The sequence below is a fragment of the Podarcis muralis genome, chromosome 12, assembly GCF_964188315.1.
Source record: "Podarcis muralis chromosome 12, rPodMur119.hap1.1, whole genome shotgun sequence".
Taxonomy (NCBI): Eukaryota; Metazoa; Chordata; class Lepidosauria; order Squamata; family Lacertidae; genus Podarcis; species Podarcis muralis.
This window is the reverse complement of record NC_135666.1, coordinates 653,569-677,774: the sequence shown is the minus strand read 5'-3', so window position 1 is coordinate 677,774 and position 24,206 is coordinate 653,569. Positions and strand designations below refer to the sequence as shown.

The window sequence follows — 24,206 nt, the reverse complement described above, 5'->3', positions numbered from 1 at the left end:
GAGCTTCAGACCATATTTTGCGCTCTCCTCTTTCACCCTCATTAAAAGATTCTTTAATTCCTCCTCACTTTCTGCCATCAAGGTTGTGTCATCTGCATATCTGAGGTTGTTGGTATTTCTTCCGGCAATCTTAATTCCAGCTTGGGATTCATCCAGCCCAGCCTTTCGCATGATGAATTCTGCATATAAGTTAAATAAGCAGGGAGACAAAATGCAGCCTTGTCGTACTCCTTTCCCAATTTTGAACCAATCAGTTGTTCCATATCCAGTTCTAACTGTAGCTTCTTGTCCTACATAGAGATTTCTCAGGAGACAGATGAGGTGATCAGGCACTCCCATTTCTTTAAGAACTTGCCATAATTTGCTGTTGTCGACACAGTCAAAGGCTTTTGCATAGTCAATGAAGCAGAAGTAGATGTCTTTCTGGAACTCTCTAGCTTTCTCCATAATCCAGCGCATGTTTGCAATTTGGTCTCTGGTTCCTCTGCCTCTTCTAAATCCAGCTTGCACTTCTGGGAGTTCTCGATCCACATACTGCTTAAGCCTGCCTTGTAGAATTTTAAGCATAACCTTGCTAGCGTGTGAAATGAGTGCAATTGTGCGGTAGTTGGAGCATTCTTTGGCACTGCCCTTCTTGGGGATTGGGATGTAGACTGATCTTCTCCAATCTTCTGGCCACTGCTGAGTTTTCCAAACTTGCTGGCATATTGAGTGTAGCACCTTAACAGCATCATCTTTTAAAATTTTAAATAATTCAGCTGGAATATCATCACTTCCACTGGCCTTGTTATTAGCAGTGCTTTCTAAGGCCCATTTGACTTCGCTCTCCAGGATGTCTGGCTCAAGGTCAGCAACCACACTACCTGGGGTGTATGAGACATCCCAACGACTCAACCACAACAAAGACCTCCAGCCCTCCAAATTCCTCTCCCAGCGGCGAGCAGCCAGCGGAAGATCCCTGCTCCCTGGCCGGCCTCGGCCTCTGCAGGCCGGGCTCCGGGTCAGCCGCCTCCGGGCGCCGCGCTCCCTCCTTGCTCCGGGTCTCCCGGGGCAGGACTCCAAGTCCCGTCGTGCACCGCGGCGGGGGCGGGGCCTGCGCGGCCAAGGAGCGTGACTGCGACCTCCCCGGGAAGCCGAGACGGGAGACGCCGCCGCCGGAGCCCCCGCCGCCCGGGCCAGGGAGGGGGCTGGCCGATCCCTCCCCAGGTGGGTCCCCTCCGCCCCCTGCGCGGCCAGCAGCCCCTCCGCCCCCCCCGGGATGGCGCAAGGGGGGCGCCCCCTCCCCACCCACCCCGGGGGGGCGGCAGGCGGGGCCGATCGGAGGCTGACCCCCCCCCCCACCCTGGGGCTTGACCCCCCGCCCCTGCCCCCCCGCCACGACCCCTCCCCTCCCTCCCCCCGGGGGTGTCGCGGGCGGGGGCGGCCTCGGAACAAAGGCGGCCCCGATCCCGGCAGGGTCGCCGCCGACCGAGAGCCGGGCGGGGGGGGGGCGCAGGAGAAGGGCAGCAGCCCCCCCCATGCCATGCCCCCACCCCAAGGGCGCCGGGCGCCGCGAGCCCGTGACAGCCGCCGCCGGGGGGAGGGAGGAGGGGGCGGGGTCCGCGATTGCCGGGCAAACCCCCCCCCCCAACCCTCCGGGGCGGCTGGGCACCTGCCTGCTGCTCCTCCTGCATCCCGGGCTGAAGAAGCGGAGCTCATCTCTTGCACAGCCTCCTCAGAGTGCGGGGGGGGGGAGAGATGTGGCCGAGCCCCCCCCCCCCCCAATCTGGCCGGGCTTCTCTTCCTGCCCTGCAGACACTTCCAAATCCATCTCAGGCCAGTCGTGGATCTCAGCCTGCAAGTGGGTTTTGACATTCTTCCAGGCAGGCGGGTCAAGGGCACAAGGGGCGGGCAGAGTTCGCACCCAGGTCCCGGGAGGAGAGCGCGGCCAGGAGATGGGGTGCAGGACTTAATTGATTTGGAATAAAAAGGGGTGTGCGAGCGTGGCACAACCTAGCCGAGGCCTCTGCGTGGCAAGCGGGTCCGTTTTGCCCACCTGAAGATAATAAATCTCTCTCCTGGCACAGGCGCCCCTCGGCCTGCAGGGCCACATTTGACAGCTTACATGGGACAAATCTGAGTTTGCAACTGGAAGATGCCTTCAGTCGGGATGCTTGCATTTTCAGGTTCACACCAAAGACTTCAGTTTGCAAATTGCCCCTTAAAAGTAGAGGAGAGGGTTGTGATCTGGGGTGTCCCCCTGTGTCAGAGGCCCTTTTGCTGGCCCATCCACCCCTCGCAAGTCATGCCGCCCCCCCCCCGGCCTTTGCCAGCAGCGGTGACCTTGAAAGCTGCGAGTTCAGGTGCCATTTTGGGGGCACCCCCGAGATCATGACTCCTGGGAGCTGGATTGTTTGTGCCTGTTAAATCTGTATTGTTGCATTTATAAGAAGAGGTTGTTGGCTATTTTGAAATCAATCTGGAATAGAAGGGCAGGCTTTTTGTGTGCATTTTCCCTTTGTCTTCTATCAGGATGCTGCTTGACCTTAAGTTGAGAGAGGAAGAAAGGGGTGGGGGAGAGGATAAACCTCACATGAAGGAGTGGGTGCCTTAGGGTGGCCGCTGCTCAGTTTCTTTATTCATTTTATTTATTTCATAAAATTTATACAGCGCTTCATTGTTAAAAGTAAAGAAAAGAAAACTCTCAAAGTGGTTTACAAAAAGATAAAGCAAAATTATCCATAAGGAAAAATAACAATGGAAAACTTTCAAAAAGTTAAAATGGCAATAATTGGAAGCAGATTCAAGCTCGCATCACCTTCCTAAGCATCTAGGGACGCTTGTCTAAACAGTGATGTTTTAAGCAGGCGCCTGCCTGGCGTCAAGAGGCAGGGAGTTCCACAGTGTGGGCGCTGCCACACTACGAGATTGAATTCTTACAAATGCAGAGCAGGGATTATGTGGCCCCCGGTAACCGGTCCAGTTCAGCTGATTAGAGCAGGATGTCTTTTGCAGCCCAGTTCTTCCAAATGTGGGGGGTGCTGATCGCTGTGCCTGCTTGAGGTTCCTGGACTGGATGACCCCGGGACCCCGCCGACTCTGCAGTTCTGTGATTCTACCTTGCAGGTGCCTCAAGGACACTCAGACCTGTTTTCCCGCGGGAGGCGCAAAAGGATGGCAGAAGGGGTCCAAGTGCAGAGGGAGGCGATGCTGGAAAATCGCAAGCCAGTGGCCCCACTGGGTGAGGACACCCCTCTTTTATCTCTTTATCAAAGATAGCTTTTTGGGGGGGAAGAGAGCTGGGGGTGTCTTCTGCGTGAAGAGCTCAGGGTCCGAGGCCCCCCCCCCCCCCCGCTCTGCACAGACACACAGACTAGCAAAGTGTCAGTAAAGTTTCCTGACAGGCAGTCTGGCCACTAAAATGCGTCCAGGAAGAGCAGGGAGTGGATCAGAAAGGGAGGGTAAATTGGACGCCCATTTGAATAAATCTCTCCTTAGTGGGGAAGTTGAGGTGTGGGGGTTGGGGGGGGGACACGAATGGGAAGGAGGAGGAATGGCCTCTTTGACAGTCCCTCTTTATCCAACTCTAAGATCCCCACACACATCCCAACCCCCCCCCCACTATATTTAAAATCAAAAGAATATTGTATTTAATTTATAGTGAAATGGGGGGGGGGGCATTATGTGTGAATGTAACCAAAAAAGGAGGAACCAAATAAGCCACTGTGACTTGTTTTCATAGACCCATTCTGGCTCTTCTGATATACACTTCCCTTAGTTTTAAGGGGGATTTTACTATTTCTACATATTTCCAAGGGTGGGGAGTTGCAATGTCATCCTCCCCCCCTTCTTGAGTTGGACAAAGTCCTTCAACGTGGGTGATTTATTTATAAAATTTATAAAATATATACACCACTTGATAGTTTAAAAACAAAACAAATTCAAAGCAGTTTACAAGAAAGAGAAAAAAATAAAATTATCAGTAGGAAAAAATAACAATAATTTAAGATGTTCTAAAAGCTGGATGGTGGGGTCTGAACTTGGGCTGAGTGCAGACCAGGGCTGGCTACCATTTGGGGCCCATCAGCCCCGTCCACAAAATGCTCAACCCGAGTTTAGTGGCTCCCTTCACACGCTCACGGTGTGTCAGGGTGTACACCTTGTTGGCCTGAGTTTGGGTGAAGGTGTGCAGGAGGCACCCCCCCTTCACCTTACACAAAGGTACGCTTGCAATGTGCTTGTTTGGTACACTTGGGTCGTCTTTACGAGGCACAGAGCCTGTATCTCGTTGGCGGAGGGTGACCAGTTGCCGACGTGCGTCACTCAATACTTAGATTTGTGGGTTCCTTTATTTGGTGGCTTTTGCGCACCCCTTTATTTGAGTACTGACTGACCGAACCTTCCGGCTCTGCTATTTCGCTTTTAAATTCTGACTCTCTTTAGGTTTGAAACGTGAGCTGTTTTGTGCAGTCCAGGTGTCTTAGGATACCTCGGTGGGAAAATCTGCATTCAGAGTCACAAGGGAGCAGCTGCCTTGGAGAGACTTTTGGTGCTCTGGAGGTGGAGCAAGAAAGGAGGTTCCTCTTCTCCCCTTCTTCCTCCCTCTGTCCTGCATTGGAGGGTCGTCGTCGTCTTCTTTTAGCCCCTCTAAACCCGGTTGCTAAAGAGAAATGAAAGACCTTGGCCTCTCCTTTTGGCACTCCCTTTGGGCCTGGAAGGAGTCAAATCCATGTTTTGGTTCCGCAAGGTGAATGTGGATTGAATCTGCTTTGCGGACGTGGCCCAGATCTTCCGCCAGGTGCCCAAGGGAGGCTGGACTCTGCACGGATTTGGCTTCCAGGCCTGACAAGGGACTGAAGCCAGCCTAGCGCTGGGCTCCCGCCGTGGTCCAGGCCGGGACCCAGGCCGGTTGCCATGGAGACGGCCTTCTCTTCCTTGCGGAGGGAATGGAGGGGGCCTGGCTTCCTCCCTTGCAGGAACTGCCCTCACCCTGGAAGGCAGGGGGTTCTTTGCCCCCTCCTGGGTGCCCAGACCCGGCGAGGGGGGAGCTTGGCCTGCCTGCTCGTTTGTGGCCCCTTGGGAGACACCATGGCCCAAAGCAAGGAAGTCTCAAGGGGCAGGAGGCCCAGCTGCACTCCTGCTTCCACATGGAAGGAGCCCAGGGCATCTTGGGGCTTTTGCGTCCTGTTTTCAGGCCAGGAGGCTGGGCTTGAATGTCTGCTGAGGACAGCCTGGCCTCCGTGGGCGTCTTAAGGACAGAGGAAAGCATCACACGCCATGCCAGGTGTTTGATCCACCTTCCCTACGAAGGAAGGTCACAGCATTTGGGACTTTTCCGTTTAGAGAATAGGAAACAGAGAGGCGACATGATAGCGGTTTATAAAATGATGTGTGTCCTGGGGAAAGTGGAGAGAGGAAAGTTTTTCTGTCTCTCATCACATAAGTAATCGTGGACATCCAAGGAAGCTGAACATTGGGAGATCCAGGACAGATGAAGAAAGTCCTTTACGCTGTCCAGTGAATCTGTGGAACTCTCCGCCTCAGGAGGCAGGGATGGCCACCAACCTGGATGGCTTTCGAAGAGCACTGGACCAATCCACAGAGGACAGGGCTCTCAATGGCCACTAGCCATGATGGCTCTTCTCTGTCTGCATGCTCAGGCACATTTGAAAACCCGCAAATAAACGGCTTGGCACTTTGGGGACGTTTGCCTGGCGTGGCTGGAGGCAGAGATTTCTGGTGACTCACTGCCTGGTGACTGATGCTGGCAGGTTCACACATCCTGGTGGTTGCTCAAGGATGTGGGGTGAATAAGGGCAGGTGTGACCTTGCTCCCCAGGTGGGAAAGCTATAAGGGAGAGGGAGAGGCACCCGGACAGGCAGATGGAAGCAGAGCTCTGAAGGCTGCTAGGGGTGGAAGGGGCAGCTAGCCCCTCAGAAAGGAAAGGGGTGAGTGGGTCGGCCGGCGGGGGGTGGGCACGGTGGATGGTGAAGGGAGAGGGGACGTGTGTGGGAAAGAGGGTGGGAAGGGAAGGGGCCGGGGTGGGGCTTCACCTGCCCTGGGCATCTCTGTACAGCCCCCCGTCCCGTCCAGTGGGATGCAGAATCCTTGTGTGGCCCCACAGCCAAAGTCTGGTATTTCCCTTTGTGGAGTGCTTCCCTGTCAGCCGGTCAGAGCTGTTTGGCACTGGGACGGACTCCCTCCTTCCTCGGAGGTTCGCCCAACAGGTTGGGTCGCCGTCGGTGAGGGATTCTTGAGCTGAGATTCCTGCATCGCAGGGGGTTGGACTAGATGACCCTCAGGGTCCCTTCCAACTCTACAGTTCTATGAAAAAGCAGCCCAGGGCCCCCCATGCAAGAGGAGCAGAGCAGAAGAACTGCCAGAAGCAGCTGCCACCCCCCCCCCAAACACAGCCTCTTCCGCCCGCAGGAGGAGCAGCCTCTGGGCTGACCCTCCTCTCCCAAGCTGAACTCTGCAAAGAGAATCCCCCACCCCCTGAGCGATGGCTTCTCCTTGCTCTTTGGGACCCAGGCAGCCCCCTTCATCCTTGGAGGAAAGGCCTCTCTGTCAAGAACAAACCGGGGCAGGTTGGTTTCCACCTTTGGGGCGCTTCCTCCAGGCAGACTCTTTCGGTGCTGCAGCTGAGCTTTGTGACATTAAACGCCCAGCATGGAAGTCATCCTGGGGAATTTGCAGGCTGGGGAAGAGGCCCTTCCCTGCTTCAGGCTGATGCGCGGCCCTCGCTGTGTGTGCATGAACATGCTCATCAGGCACCTGGGCATGCACGCAAAGTGATGCATCCCATCAGGATTTGGAAGTGCTGTGGAAACCCCCCCCCCCTTTCTAGAGCCCCTTTCTGGAATCCCTTGCAGGAGGAGGACTGAAAACGCCCCATGACTTCTCTTGCAGGATTTACCTGCACTGAGAAATGCCTTGTGGTGGGCTGCATAAAGAGAGAGGTGCAGAAGCTGCGCCCCGAGAAAGAGGGCCAACTGCGGGTGTGTTCACACCTTCTGAGTGGCTTCCGCTGGCGCTGCCGAAGGAGCGCATGAGTCACTGGGGATGGAGCCTCTGAGCCCCTCCTCGCTTGAGGCACTTGCCTGAAGGCGCCCGGGTGACTCCTCCAGAGGCTTCCCTTGTCCCAGGGAAGGAGTGCCGCTGCTTTGACTCCAGAAGGTGCGTCACCTCCAGCCAAAGCAGAGAAAAGTGCGCAGCCCACAAGGGATTCCTGCACTGCAAGGGGCTGGGCTAGATGGCCCTTGGGGTCCCTTCCAAGTCTATGATTTTGCGAAGCCCAAAAGGTATGGAAGGTGCCGGCGTAGCAAAGGCCTGGCCTACAGCAGCAACATTTGCCCCATGTACAGTCAGCCTCCGGAGTGGAGTCCCTAAGACAGTTGGGTGGCGCCTGGCATGCCTCCTTCCAGCAACTCCTGCAGCCCAGCTGGTGCCCCACATCTTGCTCTGCTTTCTTTGGACAGCCAGGCCGACTCGGGGGTTTGGGCAGCCCAGGACTCCCATGCACAATGCCCCAGGGAGGTCACTTCAGTGCTGCTTGCTTGACTTCTTATAGGACTCCATTCTGTCTCGAGACAGACAGATGCCCACAGCAACACATTATTCACATTTATTAAATCTATATGCTACGCTCCCCCTTAAGATTACAGGGCAGTTCACAGCGTAAGTTAAATGCCCAGCCTCCCCTTCTCACAGGCGCCAGCCACATGTCTCAGTGGGAAGAAGCCCACAGGAGGGCAGGAAGGTCGCAGCAGCAGCAGCAGCAGCCGTGTGAGGTCCCTACAGACTGGAGGCAGGAAAACGTTGTCCCCATCTTCAGAAACGGGGGAAAGGAAGACCCAGGTAACTACCGACCGGTGAGCTTGACATCAATACCAGGGAAGGTCCTAGAATAGATAATTCAACATTTGGCCTGTGAGCATTTAGAAAAGGATGCTGTGATTACTAAGACCCAGCATCGGTTTCTCAGAAATAAGTCATGCCAGACCAATCTGATTTCTTTTTTTCTTTTGATGGAATTACAGACTTGGTGGATCAGGGGAATGCTGTGGACAGAGTGTATCTTGATTTCAGTAAGGCTTTTGACAAAGTCCCCCAGGATATTCTTGCAAAGAAGCTGGTAAAATGGGTTGAATGAGGTGACTGTTAGGTGGATTTGTAGCAGGTTGACTGATTGAACCCAAAGAGGACTCATGAATGGTTCCTCGTCATCCTGGGGAAAAGTGGCAAGTGGGGTGCCGCAGGGTTCTGTCCTGGGCAAGTTGTTGTTTAACATTTTTATAAACGACATGGATGAAGGAATTGAGGGGATGCTCAACAAATTTGCAGATGACACCAAACTGGTAGAGGTGGGTAATGCTGCAGAAGACAGAATCAGAATTCAAAATGACCTTAACAGATTGGAGAAATGAATTTCAATAGGGACAAATGCAAGGTTCTGCACTTAGGCATGAAGAACCAGATGCACAAATATAGGATGGGGGACACCTGGCTTACCAGCAGTACAGTTGAAAAGGATCTAGGGGTCTTGGTGGACCACAAGCTTCACATGAGTCCACGGTGTGATGCAGCAGCAAAAAAGGCGAATGCTATTCTAGGCTGCCTCAACAGAAGTCTAGTCTCCAGAGCAAGGGAAGTAATAGTCCCGCTCTCTTCTGCCTTGGTCAGACAAACACCTGGAGTCCCGTGTCCAGTTCTGGGCGCCACAGTTTAAGAAGGACCAGCTGGAATGTGGGCAGAGGAGGGTGACTGAGATGGTCAAGGGTCTGGAAACTAAGCCTTATGAGGAACAGTTGAAGGAGTTGGGTATGTTAAGCCTGGAAAAGAGGAGACTGAGAGGAGATATGAGAGCCATCTTTAAATATTTTAAGGGCTGTAACAGGGAAGAGGGAGCCTGCTTGTTTTCTCCTGCTCTGGAGGGCAGGACTCAAACCATTGGCTTCAAGTTACAAGAAAGGAGATTCCAACTAAACCTACAGGAAAAATTTCTGACAGTAAGAGCTGTTTGGCAGTAGAACTGACTCCCACGAGAGGCGGTGGACTCTCCTTCCTTGAGGTGTTTCAGCAGAGGTAAGCTGGCCATCTTCCCTGGATGCTTTAGCTGAGATTCCTGCATTTCAGGGGGTTGGACTAGATGACCCCAAGGGTCCCTTCCTAGTCTAAGATTCTATGATTCTTCCCCCTGCCCAACTCCCAATGATTCTCAGCAACTGGCCTTTGTGGGCATCCTGCTGCCTCTGCCCTCATGCCTAGCCTTGTCGCCATGAATTTGTCCAGTCCTTTTTCAATCCTGTCTAGTTTGGTAGCCACCAGTACTTCTGGTGGCAGTGAGTTCCACAGTTTATCTGTGTGCTGTGTGAAGAATTGCCCTCTTTGATCTGTCCTGACTCTTCCAATGTTCAGTTTTGCTGGAAGGCCCCATCGGGCTCTAGGATTTTAAGAGTGGGGCGAGAGAGCCTTCTGCCTGCCTTCTGTAATCTTTCACCCTCCCCTGCAGCATAAATCTGCCTCCCTTTGGCTTCCCGTTGGCCGGCCATTCTTGATCAGGCGCCAGCGTGGCCCAGTGATTAGAATGCCAGGCCAGGACCTGGGAGAGACCTGGGTTCGAATCCCCGCTTGGCCGTGAAGCTCCCTGGGGGTTCCTTTAGAAGCCAGTCATTGCCTCTCAGCCCAGCCTGCCTTGCAGGGTTGCTGTGGGGATCTAGTGGGAGGAAGGAGAACTCTGCACGCGGCCTTGAGCTCCTTGGAGACACAGGTAGGATATAAGTGCAATGAATCAATGGGGACAGCTGCTCCCGGCCTTCTCTTTCGGAAAGGGAACGCAAGCACCGCCAACATGGGACCCGCCTGGATGGGAGTCAGGCTCCCAGAGGCCAAGGGACACCTTTGGGAGCCAAGTCGGGAGGGGTTTTACCTGCTGCGCCCTCCGGGCACCGGGCTTCCTCCAGGCGCGTTTGAGGAGCAGAGCTTGCCAGGCCAGACACCTTTGGGATAAAGCAGCCCAGAACAAGCAGAAGTTTGTTGGGGGGGGGCTGCCTCCTCTTCCTCCTCCTCCTCCTCCTCCTCCTCCTCCCAGGGGCTTTTGCTGCCCAGGTGAGAGCTGCTGAAGTCGGCACTTAGGGGGCAGATGTGCTGGGACAGTCTGTGGGTCTGGATAGTGGTTGTGGGGGAGGCAGAGGGCCAAGTCCAAGCCCTGGCACTGCCAGGAGCCAGGCAGAGACGCCTCCCTCTGCGCCGCAGTCACTTATCCACCCCAGTTTTACGCAGCAGCTGCACAATCCTCCTTGGCATGGCGCCCAGCTAAACTGTGGAACTCCCTCCTGCAGGAGCCGCTGAGGACCTCTGACCTGGTGGCTTAAAAGCAGGTTAAGCCAATCCCTGGAGGAGAAGAGGGCTCTGGGCGACTCTTCCCCAGGATGTCTCTGCCTCCCAGCCAGGGGCAGCCATGGCTTCTGAATCCCAGGAGGGGAGAGTGGGTCTTGTGCTGCTCAGGTCCTCCTTGTGGGTTTCCCATCTGGTTGGCCCCGGAGGGAAGAGGAGGCTGGAGCAGACGGGCCCCTGGCCTCATCCAGCAGGCTTCCCTTACGTTCTCATGGAACTCCAGGGCCAGAGGCAGGGAGGGATATTTGGCCGCGCAACTTGATGGTCCCCCTTTGGGGGCTCTTTGGGGGTTCTTGGGCTCCCCCCGCCTCTCCCTCATGAGGCTGACTTTGCAGGAGGTGCGGGAAGGAGCCTCTCCTCATCTCTGGAGGCATCAGCGGAGGAGGAGTCGCACCTCGGGTTCAAACTCAGGCTGTGGAGCAGAGAGGGGAATGAGACTCAGCCCTGAGTCAGGAGTGAGTCAGGAGAGCCCGACACCCCAGTAGGACAGAAGACACACACACACACACACACACACACACACACACACACACACCTTGCAGCACTGCGCTTACTGCAACCCTCGAAGGGGAGGCTGTTGGCTTCCTTGCGGTGCAATCCGGTGACAGTCACATGGCTTTTATAACGAAGCGCGCGGGGGGGGGGTTGCAGGCGGCTCAGATGCCCCTTTGTCCATCTCTGGCATCAGGACAAACGCTCTGGGCCTGGGCTGTCAGTCTGGGAGAGCTGTGAGGGGGTGGGGGTGCTCTTTGAGGGGCACCTGGGCATCTCCGGTTGCCCTGCATGGACCACTCTGGGCGGGGGGGGGGGGGGCTCTTGGGTGCCAATGTCAGCTCAGCTGCAGGTGTTCCTTTCCTCAGGGGCCCAGAGCCATAGGCTTGTAGGGCTGCAAGGGACCCTGAGGGTCATCCAGTCCAGCCCCCTGCAATGCAGGAACTGTGGCCCCAGTGCTTCCCAGAGTGCCGTGCCAACTCTTGCGCACCCTTCTCCAGACTCCGCTGGCCTTTCCAGAGACCTTCCTGTGCAGAGACAGAGGTGACAGCGGCAGAATAATGGCCTCTGCAAGCTTGTGTCTTAGGAAAAAACCCTGTGGAGTCGGCCTGCACACACTCAAGTGTTGAGTTGAGTCCTTGCACCCCAAAGGGGGACTAGGGAGCAGCTAGGGATGTCAGCTTCAAAATGCCCCCATTTTCCATGGGAAGAACCTCTTGGGGGCAGGTTATGCTATGCAAAGTGCCTGGTTGGGGGGCAGGCAGGAACCTCCCTTCTCTGCGGAGTAACTGGGAAGAGTCCCCCCCCCCCCACACCACATGGGACTTCTCATTTATTTTCTTTCTTTTTATGTATAAATCATTTCTTAATAAACCAAAGACAAAGAGCACCAAGAGATGCGGTGACAGCAGACGGAAAGCCGCCTTAGTTTGGACGTGATCCTTGAGCTTGTTTCCCCAAACTGTTCCTCCCCCCATACCATCCCCCTCCCCCCATGAACCTGTTAGGCTGGTTTGCACACTTTCTTTTGTAATAAGCTAGCTAAATCATAAGGCCCAGGACCTTGTTCTTTCAATGTGTTTGGATATAGCAGGAGATGTGCTCCCCGAATTTATAACTGTTGTAATCTTAGCAGCAGTTAGAAGGTTGGACTCTTATTTATTGATCACTTTCTGAAATAAAATCTTTTGGATGTTATATTTTAGAAGCCCCAAGGCTTCTAAGTCAAGGCAAAGCGTGTGGCTTGCGGATAAGCTTCTGCCCCAGCACCTCTCTCTTTGGAAACATACTGCTGGTTGGAGCCCCCCATTTGTTTGGTGGTTTATTCTATTTGCCCCCCACTCTTCCTCAGGGAGGTCAAGGTGGTGTATAGAGGTCTCCTCCTCCCCATTGTCTCCTCACAATGACCCTGCGAGGGGTTTGGCTGAGAGGCAGGGACTGGACTCAAGGTCACCCCCAGCCTGGTCTCTCCCAGCCTGGCCTGCTAACCACTGTGCCACGCTGCTTACAGAGAAGTCTCGCCTGGCGGATCTCTCAGCTGCCACACCTGCAGGAAAAGGAGACGCCATGTGGTGGAGGGAGAGCCAGGATCCGGATCGAGTGGGTGGGTGGGGGTTGCAGAGACCCAGAAGGCTGCTAGCTGGCCACTATTTGGTTCTGGCCGCAGACGTTGACCCCCAGGGTTAGAAACTCAGATATGTAAGCTAATCGCCAAATGGTACCTTAAACCTCAGTTGTGGGGACCACAATGGAATGTCTAGGCATCATTTTTTCATCTGTGAATCCCTCCAATTTCTGTAGCATTTTATATTTTAAAGAAAAAAATCTCAAAGTGCTTTACAACACATTGAAACATCAAATAAAACCATCCAGAACAAAATAAAGCCAAAAACTCAAGCTTCAAGGAGAATATTTCAGATCCTTCTCTAAGTGACATTTTGCTTTCCCCGTATTTATTTGGCGACTTCATTTATAGTGCTGCCCACGGCAGAAGGACTCCAGGAAGGCAGTGTGGGGCAGTGGTGAGAGGGTCGTATGAGGACCTGGGAGATCAGGGTTCGAATCCCCACTCCATCCCAAGTCTAACCAGGTGACCTTGGAGTCAGTCGCATCCTCTTAGCCTACCTCACAGGATTGTTGTAGGGGTTAACTCAGGAGGGGCATGAACCCATGTGCTCCTTGGGAGATAAATGCAGTAAAGAAACTCTTCTGCTCACCTGATTAAGAAAGGTGGAGGTGGCTGGGGAATTTTGAGCGCTGCTGACCCGGCTTCTTCCTCCTGGCAGACTCTGCATCCACCAAAGAGGCAGCCGCCTGTGACCTTGAGGAGGAGGAGGAAGAGGAGGACGAGCAGGAACAAGGGGAGGCCCACTGGGTGATGGAGGGAGACATGTACGTCGGGGAGCCCCCTGGCGAGAGAGAGGCAGCCGTCGCTGACCCCCCTGCGCAGGACGAACCGGGCAAAGGAGCCTCCTCCTCCGCCAGCAGCAGCCCAGGTACCACTTCGGGGCGCCCTTGGAGCCTGGGCTGCATGTAAGGGGCAAAGGGGAAAGCCGTCCCTCAGATCAGAGCCGCCCACACTTTGGGGACCACACCCCCCCCCCCCCCGTCCCATAAACTCATCCCAGTACCCCCCCCCCCCGGCCCTATTAAACGCATTATTCAGAACAGGGCTTTACACCAAGGAAAATTACAACAATGAATTTCACAACAGGAACAATTAATTGCTCGTTATTGATTTTGTTTTGTTTTGACTATGGCAGACCAACATGGCTACCTATCTGTAACTCGTTATTGATGTTATTCATTTCATTTCTCTGTATCTGTAAGCCACCTTGAGTCCCTGTCACGGTCTCAATAAATATAAAACAATAAAGTCATACCTTGGAAATCAAACGGAATCCATTCCGGAAGTCCGTTCAACTTCCAAAACGTTTGGAAACCAAAGCGCGGCTTCAGATTGGCTGCAGAAGCCCCATCGGTCATCCAGCTTCCAAAAATAGTTCCCAAACCGGAACAGACACTTCCAGGTTTGCGGCGTTTGGGAGCCAAAACGTTCAAGAACTGAGCTGTTAGAAAACCAAGGTACGGCTGTATAAGCACTTTTTATTTGTAACAAAAAACCTTCAAAACGGTTTACAACCTACATTAAAATGTTCTGAAATAAAACATCAAATATAAAATATACATTCTGAGGGTTTTGGGGGTTTATTACAATAAAGCGTTGTATAATTTTTATGAAATAAATGAATGAATGAAATGGAAGCGTCTTGGAGCAATCCTGGACCCAAGTGCACGCCTGCTTCCCTGCCTGAGCCCCTCATTGGCAGCACTGGCTCCACTGCAGAGCCCCATCCTGCCTGCTCCGCCGTTGTCAGAACTCGATCTTGTACACTTTGGAACTCCCTGCCTGTTGACTTCCAGCAAGCGCTTTCGCTGCACTCCTTTCGGCACCTGCTAAAAAACATCCCTGTTTAGATAAGCCTGCCCAGATGTTCAGGAAGCCAATGGGAAATTTAATCTGCTTTGCGTCTGTTGTTTTAGCTTTTCCAGTGTCTCTGATGGTTGTTATGAGTTCCTTTTACTGGTAAAGTATTGTTTTATCTCTTTTTTTTGGTCAAACACTTTGAGCTTCTTCCTTTCTAACTGTGAAAATCTTATGGAAGAAATGACTCATCAGAGCAGTCCTCTCTCTCCACTTGGGGTTGCTATACATCCGGAATTTCCTGGACAAATCCAGAATACTGAAGTCACAAGCTTTGTCTGGGCAAAAATCAGCGAAATGTCCAGGAAAATCCAATGTTGGCAGTGTTGGTTTTGCACACAAAAAGCTCAACAACTGTTTTGTCCAGATTTTCACTTTTTGAAATATGGCAACCCTATCTCTGCTTGCTCTCTAGGCTGCAAAGGTCCCCCCTGGATGTCCCCCCGCCCTCCAGAGCCGCCTGGCGCCTGGCGGGGCCTCTGCACCTGGGAGTGCTGGCACCAACGAGTCCTGGAGCTCCTGGAGCAGGAGCAGGCTGCCCAGAGCCCCCCGCGGGCCGCTCAGGTGAGCAGAGGGAGTGGGCAGTGGGGTCCCGGGCAGGAGGGAGGGGGAATAAGCAAGAGATATCCTTTGTATGGAAGGGAGAGCTGGACCATCAAGAAGGCTGATCGCCAAAGAATGGATGCTTTTGAATTGTGGTGCTGGAGGAGACTCTGGAGAGTCCCATGGACTGCAAGAAGATCAAACCTCTCCATTCTGAAGGAAATCAGCCCTGAGTGCTCACTGGAAGGACAGATCCTGAAGCTGAGGCTCCAAGACTTTGGCCACCTCATGAGAAGAGAAGACTCCCTGGAAAAGACCCTGATGCTGGGAAAGATGGAGGGCACAAGGAGAAGGGGACGATGGAGGACGAGATGGTTGGACAATGTTCTCGAAGCTACCAGCATGAGGGAGGCAGTGGAAGACAGGAGGGCCTGGCGTGCTCTGGTCATGAAGAGTTGGACACGACTGAAGGACTAAACAACAACAACACTCCCTTGCCAGTTGCTGGAAGCCACCGGAGGGGAGAAAGAGGCTCTTGTGGGTTTCCCATAATGGGCCCCGGTCGGCCCCTGTGAGAACACGATGCTGAACTAGACCTGCCGCTGGCCTGACTCAGCAGAACTCTTCCTCTCTTCTTAGGGAGCCTCCAGGTCCAGAGGCAGTCTATCTGGACTCCTAGGTTCTTTGGGGAGTTTTTCCTGCTGAGAACAGGAGGCTGGCTAGAGGGGCTCCCTTTGGCCTGATCCTGCAGCCCCGTCTCTTGCTCTTCCGTCCAGGGCAGGGCAGAGCGGGAGGCACTGCTAGGGACGCAGGGAGCAGGATTGGGGCTGCTGGCCTCTCCCACGGCCGGCACCTGGGCGGGTGGGACTTCTCTGTGCCATTCTCTTTTTGTGCACGGCGCCCTCCCCTGTTGGCGTGGGGTCTTTGCAGGAGAGCTGCCTTGGCTGTCCTGCTGCTGCGCTTCCTCCCCTGGGGGGGGGGACCCCTCTCTCAGTGCGTTCTGCCTCGCTCCGGATGTTTGGGGACGCTCAGCCCAAGCTCTGAGCTGCCACGTTCTCCCCCCTCCTCTGGAAGAGGCTGATTTTCAGGGGGTGGGCAAAGGGTGCTGGCTCCCTTGACACCGAGCAGAATGCGGCCTGCTTTCCTTCCAGGTGACGTTTGAGGACGTGGCTGTCTACTTCTCGCCTGAAGAGTGGGCCCAGCTGACGGCCTGGCAGAAGGCCCTCTACTGGGACGTGATGAAGGAGAACCACTACCTGGTGGCCTCGCTGGGTGAGGGTCCCCCTCGGACAGCCCCCTGGGGGGGAGGGTCGCAGCCGCTGTCCCCAGGACACCCCGGAAGGTGGGGTGGGGGTGATGGCGGACCTTTCAAATCAAATCAGACAAGTTTCACCATTGTGATCCACTGGATCCCTTGAAGTGCTGTGATCCCTTGAAGTGCTGGCTTGCCCCATCATCACCAGCTGAAGGCTCTGTGTCCTCCCTTCCCCTTCCAGCCTCCCCCTGAGGCCTCTCCTAGCTAAGCCTGGCCTGACTTGGGCAGCGTCTCTCAGGGCTGCTACGCGATGTGGCGGCTTCAAAGGGGGATGAGTCACATGGCCTCCCCAGCCGTGACCATTAGGTGGAGCCTCCATGTCCCACGGCAGTCTTCCTGGGAGTGCTGGGTGCTGGGAGATGCGAGGACGGCTGTTGCCTTCACACTTTGCTGGCTGGGCCCTGCTCTCTGAGACCCCGGGGGCTGGGCTGGATGGGGCCCTGCTCTGATCCAGCCACCAGGCTCCTCGACTAGATGTCCCTTGGCGATCCCTTCCGACTCTGCTTCTACGTCCAAACTCTTTCTCCGTGGCCAGGAAGGCCTGAGGCAGATTTCCTCTGGGGAGACCAGTGAGGGGCCCTCCCCCTGCTTTCTTGCTCCTCCAGACATGCCAAATCCGCCCCACATCTGCCCCCTTCAGGCCCTTGGCTCCCCCTTGTGGCGCCCAAGTCTTTCCCGCAGGTGGTGACTGTTCCACTTTCTCTTCTCGCATGCAGCTCCTGCCCGTGACCCTGAGCCAGAGGTCTTTGGCCGGATGGCGCAAGGGGAGGCCCCTCCTTCTGAGGCCCCCATGGAGGAAAAGCCGGAAGAGGCTCCCCGAGTGCCCAGCCCAGGTGAGTGAGGCCCCTCGAGGGGTGAAGTTCCTGACTGAGTCCTGCCTTTAAGGGGGTTGGGCTGGATGACCCTTGGGGGTCCCTTCAAACTCTGTGACTTCATGAGCAGCAAATGCGGCCACTGTTGAACCCGATGCCTCTCAGTTGGCGTCAGTTGGCGACCTGAAGGGGACAGATCCTGGTGCGCATGTGGGTTGGGCTGCTCTGGGCTGGCTATGGAGAGCAGCGAGTGCGAATCCTTTTCTGGAGCTCCTGTCTGCTTTGTGCATCCGCAGGAGAAGCCCATTGACAGGCAGGCAAGTCAGGGGGTGGCATGGAGTCTGGGGGGGTCTTACCCCCAGGGTTACACCACCCCTGAGGCGTGTCTTCTTATCCAAGACCAGCAGGGAGCAGAGAAAGCTGCTTTACGTTGGCCTTTGGAGCTCAGGGTTGCCTACACTGGCTGGCAGCAATCCCTGGCAGTGTGTTGCTGTCATGTCCATCATGCTGTGACCATCAGTGACGTCCTGGACTTGTGACGTCCAGCCCCCTGCAGTGTCAAAGGCACTCCCTCCCCTCGCAGACCTTGGGGTTCACTCCTCCAGCATTCAATTTAGACACAGCTTGATTGTAAGCAAGCAAGCAAACTTCAAAGCAGTTTACAAAAAAGATAAGCCCATAAAATGACCGTGAAGAAAAATTAACAATAATTTAAGACGTTTGAAAAGGGAAAATAACACTAGACTAAAAGCAGAATTAAAACTCACGCCAGCATTCTAAGCACCTGGTTGGCTTGTCCAAACAGGAATGTTTTTTAGCAGGTTCTGAAAGGGAAAAAGGCAAGCAGCTGCCCAGTGTCAATTGGCAGGGAGTTCCAAAGGGCAGCTGCTGCCGCCGCACTAGACAATCAAGTTCTGACAGATGCCGAACAGGTCTTTGGTGGCAGCTGGAACTGTGCCAGTTCCTCTCATCCAAGTGGCACCTGTGGGGTCAGGCGATCTCCTAGGGAGACAGGTCCCAAGTTGTTAAGGGACACTAATAGTAGCTCTAGGAATCCTCTTTCCATCCCTAGTCCTTAAAAACAGGTAGCTGCAATTTGACTCTACCTTCCAAGGTTCCCTTGAGCTCCTGACATTCTCCTTCGCTCTCCCACTCTCTCCTCTGGGTGCAGCTTCTGGGACTAAGCGGCAGCTGGAGGTCAGGAGAGGACCAGGCGCGGAGCATCCCTGCAGCAAGACTCAGCCCGAAAAAGCCAAGAGGGACGCTCTGGGTGAGTGGCACCAGAAGGCTTTCCAAGGCAGCATGCAGTGATGGTGCCAGGAGGCCTGTTGCAGCTCTGGGGCCCCGCTGGGACTTGGTGGCCCCCCGTGGGAAGGCCCTGCCTTGCAGGAAGAAGGTCCCGAGTTCAAGTCCCGCTGGCATCTCCAGGAAGGGCTGGGAGAGAGGCCCTGCTGAAACCCTGGAGAGCCATTGCTGCTGGTCAGTGCAGGCCATCCTGGCTAGATGGGCCAAGCACCTGACTCGGTACAAGGTGTGCCGCTGGATGGTATGGGGTGTGTGCCCCCTCTCCACCCTGGGGGGTGTCTCCCTGCCCTCCTGGGAGGGGGTGGTGCTGGGTGAATCAGGCTGGCCAGAAAGGGAACCTGAGGGGTAGGGAAGGGGCACAGGAGCCCAAGGGGGAGCTCTCTACAAATGGGGGGGGGGGCTACTTGGGTTGCAGGTGAGTTTCTCCAGGGACACAGAGTGTCTCTGCCTCCCTCCGGAGCAAGGCTGCTTGTGCCCCTTTGTGACTTGAAACGGGGTGGTCCGAAATGGGCAGAGTAGATTTTCACAGTCACTGGGTGACTTGCAAAAGCCAACACTTATAGAGGAAGGTTGCCTTGGTCACCTTTTATTTCTTCCCCCAGCCCCCCCCCCCGCACCTGTCTGTTTTTTTGCTGGGGACCCTTGAGCTTCCCAGCCTGGGGTCCACCCTCTTTCCTAGCCCTGGCTTATAGACGTCGTGCCATGTCACTATTCATCTGTTGGCCTAAAACGACACCCTGGGGCAAAGCAGACAATGCAAGCACAACTACAAACATACTGATGCAAACACAACAGAAATCACGCTAACTCTTGTTTCAAAAGTATTAAAATGCATCTGTTTTCCTTCCCCAAAGGCCACAGATCATTCAGCTCCTGGCTTGAAGGGTCCCGGGCAGGTGGGGGCAAGGTGGGGGCATGGCTGGCACTCCTGTCTCTCACCTGTCTTGACCTGCCCTTTCTCCTCCTTCCCCAGCTGAGGCCAAGCCCCACATCAAGCGTGAGGAGCAGCGGGGGGGCCCCCAGGGGCCGGCCACCCACCGCTGCAAGGACTGCGGCCGCACTTTCCCCCAGCGGGACGCCCTGATTTCCCACGTCCTGCGCACCCACTTTGGCGAGCGAGCGCTGCCCTGCCCGCAGTGCGGAAAGTTCTTTGGCAGCGACAGCAGCCTGGCCGCCCACCAGAGCACCCACTGCCTGGAGCGGGTCTTCACCTGCATCGACTGCAAGAGCAACTTCGTCTATGAGGAGCAGGAGGCGGCCCGGATCCACGCCCAGCTGGCCCTTGGGAAGCTCTTCAAGTGCTTTGGCTGCAGCTGCAAGATCGCCGCCCTCCTGGCCAGAGACCAGAAGCCAGACGCGCAGGAGGGCTGCCCCCCCTTTGGGCAGCTGGATGCCACCTTCTACAGGTGAGGAGTCTGGGATCCATAGTCACGGAGTCAGGGATAACCTCCAGGCGTCTCTGGCCTGAGAAATTCATCTTTTGGGTTTTAAAAATAAAAAGATCCTGCACGTGGAGGTTGGTCATTCTCTTCCCAGCCCTCCTCCATCCAAGGGCCAAAACTAACAAGATTGAATTTCATAAGCGACAAATGCAAGGTTCTGCACTTAGGCATGAAGAACCAGATGCGCAAATATAGGATGGGGGACACCTGGCTTACTAGCAGTACATGTGGAAAGGACTTAGGGGTTTTGGTGGACCACAAGCTTCACATGAGTCCACTGTGTGATGCAGCAGCAAAAAGAAACCCTAATGATATTCTAGGCTGCATCCACAGATCTAATGTCCAGATCAAGGGAAGTCATAGTCCGGCTCTCTTCTGCCTTGGTCAGACCACACCTGGAATACTGTGTCCAGTTCTGGGTGCCACAATTTAAAAAGGATGTTGACAAGCTGGAATGTGGGTAGAGGAGGGCAACCAAGACGATCAGGGGTCTAGAAGCCAAGCCTTATGAGGAGCAGTTGAAGGAGCTGGGGAGGTTTAGCCTGGAAAAGAGGAGTGAGCTGGAAGGGACCCAAGGGTTATCTAGCCCCCCAGGGAGAGCCATATTCAAATATCTCCATGGCTAGCACAATTACAAGAAAGGATATTCTGACTAAATATCAGGAATAAGCTCTCGGACGGTAAGATCTGTGCCACAGTGGAAGGGTCTCCCTTATGAGAGGGTGGAGCCTCCTTCCTTGGAGGTCTTTCAACAGAGGTTGGCTGTCCGCCTGTCAGGGATGCTTGAGCTGAGATTCCCGCATTGCCGGGGGTTGGCCTGGATGACCCCGGGGTCCCTTCCAGCCCCTTCATTCTGCCTCACTGCCCCCTCTCCTTTCCATCCCTCAGCCGCCAGCGCGCGATGGAGCAGGTCCGCCAGCGGGCCGCCCACTGGACCACCTCGGAGACCAAGGCCTTTGTGGAGCTGTGGGGGGACGACCGCGTCCAGACGGCGCTCTTTGACAACTATCGCAACGAGGTGCAGTACAAGCGGCTGTCGGACAAGATGCGGAAGATGGGCTTCCACCGCAACCTGGAGCAGTGCCGCCAGCGGGCCAAGGACCTGCGCAGGGGGTTCAAGGAGATCCAGGACGGGAACCTGCACTCCAACCGGGCGCGCCAGACCATGCCCTTCTTTGCCCTCCTGGACCGCTTCCTGCTGATGAGCCGGGGGCTGGTGGTGCCCAAGGTGTGCGTCAACAGGACCAAGCAGAGGGGGCGCAAGGGCCGGGGGCGCAGGGAGGAGCCCCAGGGGGGAGAAGCCCCCTTCCTGCTTGCCCTGCCCGCCCAGCACCCCAACTTGCGGGACCTGACGCTGCAGGAGCAGGATCCGTACCTCCATGCCCTGGCGCTCCCCGACTTCCACCTGCAGAGCCGCTTCACAAGCCAGTATCGCCAGGGGGCCGGCCTCCCTGGCTACCAGCTGCCGCCCCCCGACCAGGACCCCCCGGCCAACGCTGTGGGGCTGCCCGGCTGCCCGCTGGAGGGGCAAGATGAGGACTCGCCCGCCCTGCGACTGGCGGACTTCTCCCTGCGGCCGCAGGACCCAGACGCCTCCCTTGCCGTGGAATCCTGCCGGGCAGCCGCTCGCAGCCAGAGCCAGGACCTGGTGCTGAGCCCCATCAATGGGCTTTCAGCCACCAGCAGCCTCTGGTCAGAGATCGCCAACATGACTACTACGGAGAACCCCGCTGGCGTGGCAGCCCCAGGAAGCGCCCAGCGTGAGTATTTGCTTATTGGCATATTTATTCCTTCACAGTATTTACAGCCTGCCCTTCATTGAGCGTTTTCCACCCCAGAGCAAAGGGGTAAAAATAAACACAGAAGCACAATATACAAAAACTGCAAAATCGTATAAACAGGACCAGTAAACAACCAGAAAACCTCTAAACACTAAACCAACAAAATTAGAGCAGAGGGGGAAATCATTATATTAAGATCCACAAGGGGGGGGGGGAGTCAAAGGGGATTATATGTTTATGTTTTTATTTCACTTCTTAACCTGAAGCACCACTTTAGCTAATGGGGCCTCCTGCTGTCGCTGTGCGATTTCTGTTCTCATCCTGAAGCAAAGTTCTTAGCCCAAGGTACTATTTCTGGGCTAGCGGAGTCTGGAACCTGAAGCGTCTGTAACGCGAGGTACCACTGTATTTAGAAAGCAACTCACGCCTCTCTTTTTCTTCCTTCCACCCCCGTCAGCCTGGCACCCTGGGAAGGCCCCCAGCTCCTCTGCCAAGCGGATGCGTGACCTCCGCTCGCGGCGCAGGAGGCAGCGGGCCGCCCTGGCACGGGTGCTGCTGGGGGCCAGCTACCGCCCCAACGACCGGACGGTGTGGAGCAAGACGCAGAAGACGGACTGGTGGGACAACCTGGTGGCCGGGCCGGCCGACGACGGCGAGTGGGTGCGCTACTTCCGCATGTCGCGGGAGGCGGTGCTGGAGCTGGTGGAGAGGCTGCGGCCAGTGCTGCAGCGCGAGGACACCAACATGCGGGCCGCCATCCCCGTCGACAAGCGCGTGGCCCTCACGCTCTGGAAGCTGGCCACCTCGGACAGCTACCGCTCGGTGGCCAACCAGTTTGGCGTGGGGGTCTCGACCGCCTCGGTCATTGTCATGGAGGTGTGCGAGGCCATCCACGACGTCCTGCTGCAGCACGTGGTCCACCTGGGGGACGCCCAGGCCGTCATGGAGGGCTTTGAGCAGCTGGGCTTCCCCAACTGCATTGGTGCCGTGGACGAGACCCACATCCCCATCCTGTGCTCGCCCCACGGCGCCTCGGCCTACATCAACGGCAAGGGGCTGGTCTCCATGGTGCTGCAGGCCCTGGTCGACAGCGCAGGGCGCTTCATGGACGTCTACGCCGGCTGGTCGGGCGGCCTGCAGGACTCGGGCCTGCCGTGGGGCTCCCCGCTCTTCGAGCGCATGGAGAAGGGCACCTTTGGCCCCCAGACCACCACGGAGATCGAGGGTGTGGCCGTGGGCCCCGTCCTGCTGGGGGGTCCAGCCTGCCCCCTGCGGCCGTGGCTGATGAAGCCCTACCCAGAGGCCCCGGAGGGCCCCCGCCAGCGCTTCAACCTCTTGCTGGGCAAGTGCCGCATGGCCGTCAGCTACGCCTTTGAGCGGCTCAAGGGCCGCTGGCGCTGCCTCCTCAAGCGCCTGGACGTGGCCGAGAAGAACGTCCCGCTGGTCATCGTCGCCTGCTGCATCCTGCACAACATCTGCGAGAGCCGCAACGAGGCCATGCAGGAGGGTTGGGAGGAAGGCATGGACTACGCCGACCTGCCCTCGGCTGAGGGTCACGCGGACGCCTTCTCGGACGCGGAAGAAGGGGCCGGGGAGGCCCACGGTGTCCGCGAGGCCTACTGCGCATTCTTCGAGAAGAGGCGGCAGGCGGAGGAGCTCTGAGGGGTGTTGTGCGTTGTGTGTGTTGTGCGAAGACACCCCCTTCCCCACCCCACCCTGTGGGTGCTGCCAAGAAGGGGGGATAGGAACTCAGGCTAACTCAGGTTACAATTCTCTTCCGTGGCTTCCCGGGGGGGCAGCGTCCAGGGGTCCCCCTCGGTGAAGTCCCCCTGCTTACCGGTTGCACTGTTTTGACCTTTTATAAACCTTTTATAAAAATTGGCTTAGTAGGAAGTTTTCACCCTGGACCTCAATAAATCCTTGTTCTTCTTGAAAGGACTTTGGTGGGCGTGTCTTAAATGTGAAATTTCTCAGGTTTCCCCAGTCATGAATGAGGCTGGCAGGATGCGAGGGGGAGCAGGGAGCCCCCAGTTCCCTTTGCAAAACAGAGCTTGGTGCAGGATGTGAATGAGCACAAGAAACACAAGGGCGGGGGGGGGGCGCAGTGAAGGGACAAGTACAGTAGGGGGTGCTGATTTTTACAACAAAGTTGTAATGACTTGGGAATTCAAAAGATTTCTTGGTTAAATTAATATAACTTAGTTTTGCTTGGTAAGTAAACTGTGTAAGATGGCATGGACATCATTAAAAATGACTGCAGTTATATTTTACATTAATATTTTTACTTTTATTTATTAATACTTTTCATTTTTAGCATTACCTGACACTTTCAAAAGGTAAAATTAAAATTAATTGGTTTTCCGAAAACAGTTGATGTGCTTTTTCATCAAATGTAGATTTGCCCAGCTAAACGTTATCTAGTCACAAACTTAAGAAATTTGAATTCTTCACGCGCAGAAAGCCGCTCCCTGAAGAAATGTGCAAAAATTAAGTCCCGCCCCATGAAAGGACTCGCCCTCCTAGCTGAGGCTGGGAACTCTTCCCGAGTGCTGTATGTCCTCTTCTGCCCCTGAGCCCTAGGGGGAGCCCCTCTCCACCCAGGAAGACCCTTGTTGCCCCCTCCTCCCCAAAGCCCAGGCCTGTGGTTGTCCTCAGCG

At 55.5% G+C, this 24,206-nt stretch overlaps 1 protein-coding gene across 16 annotated transcripts; it reads left to right on the top strand.

The window, feature by feature from the left end:
• Window positions 1-857: 857 nt before the first annotated feature.
• On the top strand, window positions 858-23,819 carry LOC114607153 (uncharacterized). 16 transcript variants are annotated; one of them, XM_077916586.1, is made up of 13 exons: window positions 1,097-1,206; window positions 2,067-2,165; window positions 3,106-3,220; window positions 7,691-7,837; window positions 8,020-8,067; window positions 13,153-13,362; window positions 14,767-14,915; window positions 16,046-16,166; window positions 16,926-17,042; window positions 18,136-18,291; window positions 19,300-19,732; window positions 20,657-21,528; window positions 22,007-23,819. In XM_077916586.1, exons 3-13 carry the CDS (start codon window positions 3,154-3,156, stop codon window positions 23,209-23,211), a joined length of 3,525 nt encoding a protein of 1,174 aa, XP_077772712.1. In that variant the 5' UTR covers window positions 1,097-1,206; window positions 2,067-2,165; window positions 3,106-3,153; the 3' UTR covers window positions 23,212-23,819. The 16 variants fall into 16 exon arrangements, with proteins under 16 accessions (XP_077772708.1, XP_077772710.1, XP_077772713.1 ...); XM_077916585.1 differs by lacking the exon at window positions 2,067-2,165 and having other exon boundaries at window positions 1,080-1,206; XM_077916578.1 differs by lacking the exons at window positions 1,097-1,206; window positions 2,067-2,165 and adding an exon at window positions 1,222-1,840 and having other exon boundaries at window positions 18,193-18,291.
• Window positions 23,820-24,206: the final 387 nt, after the last annotated feature.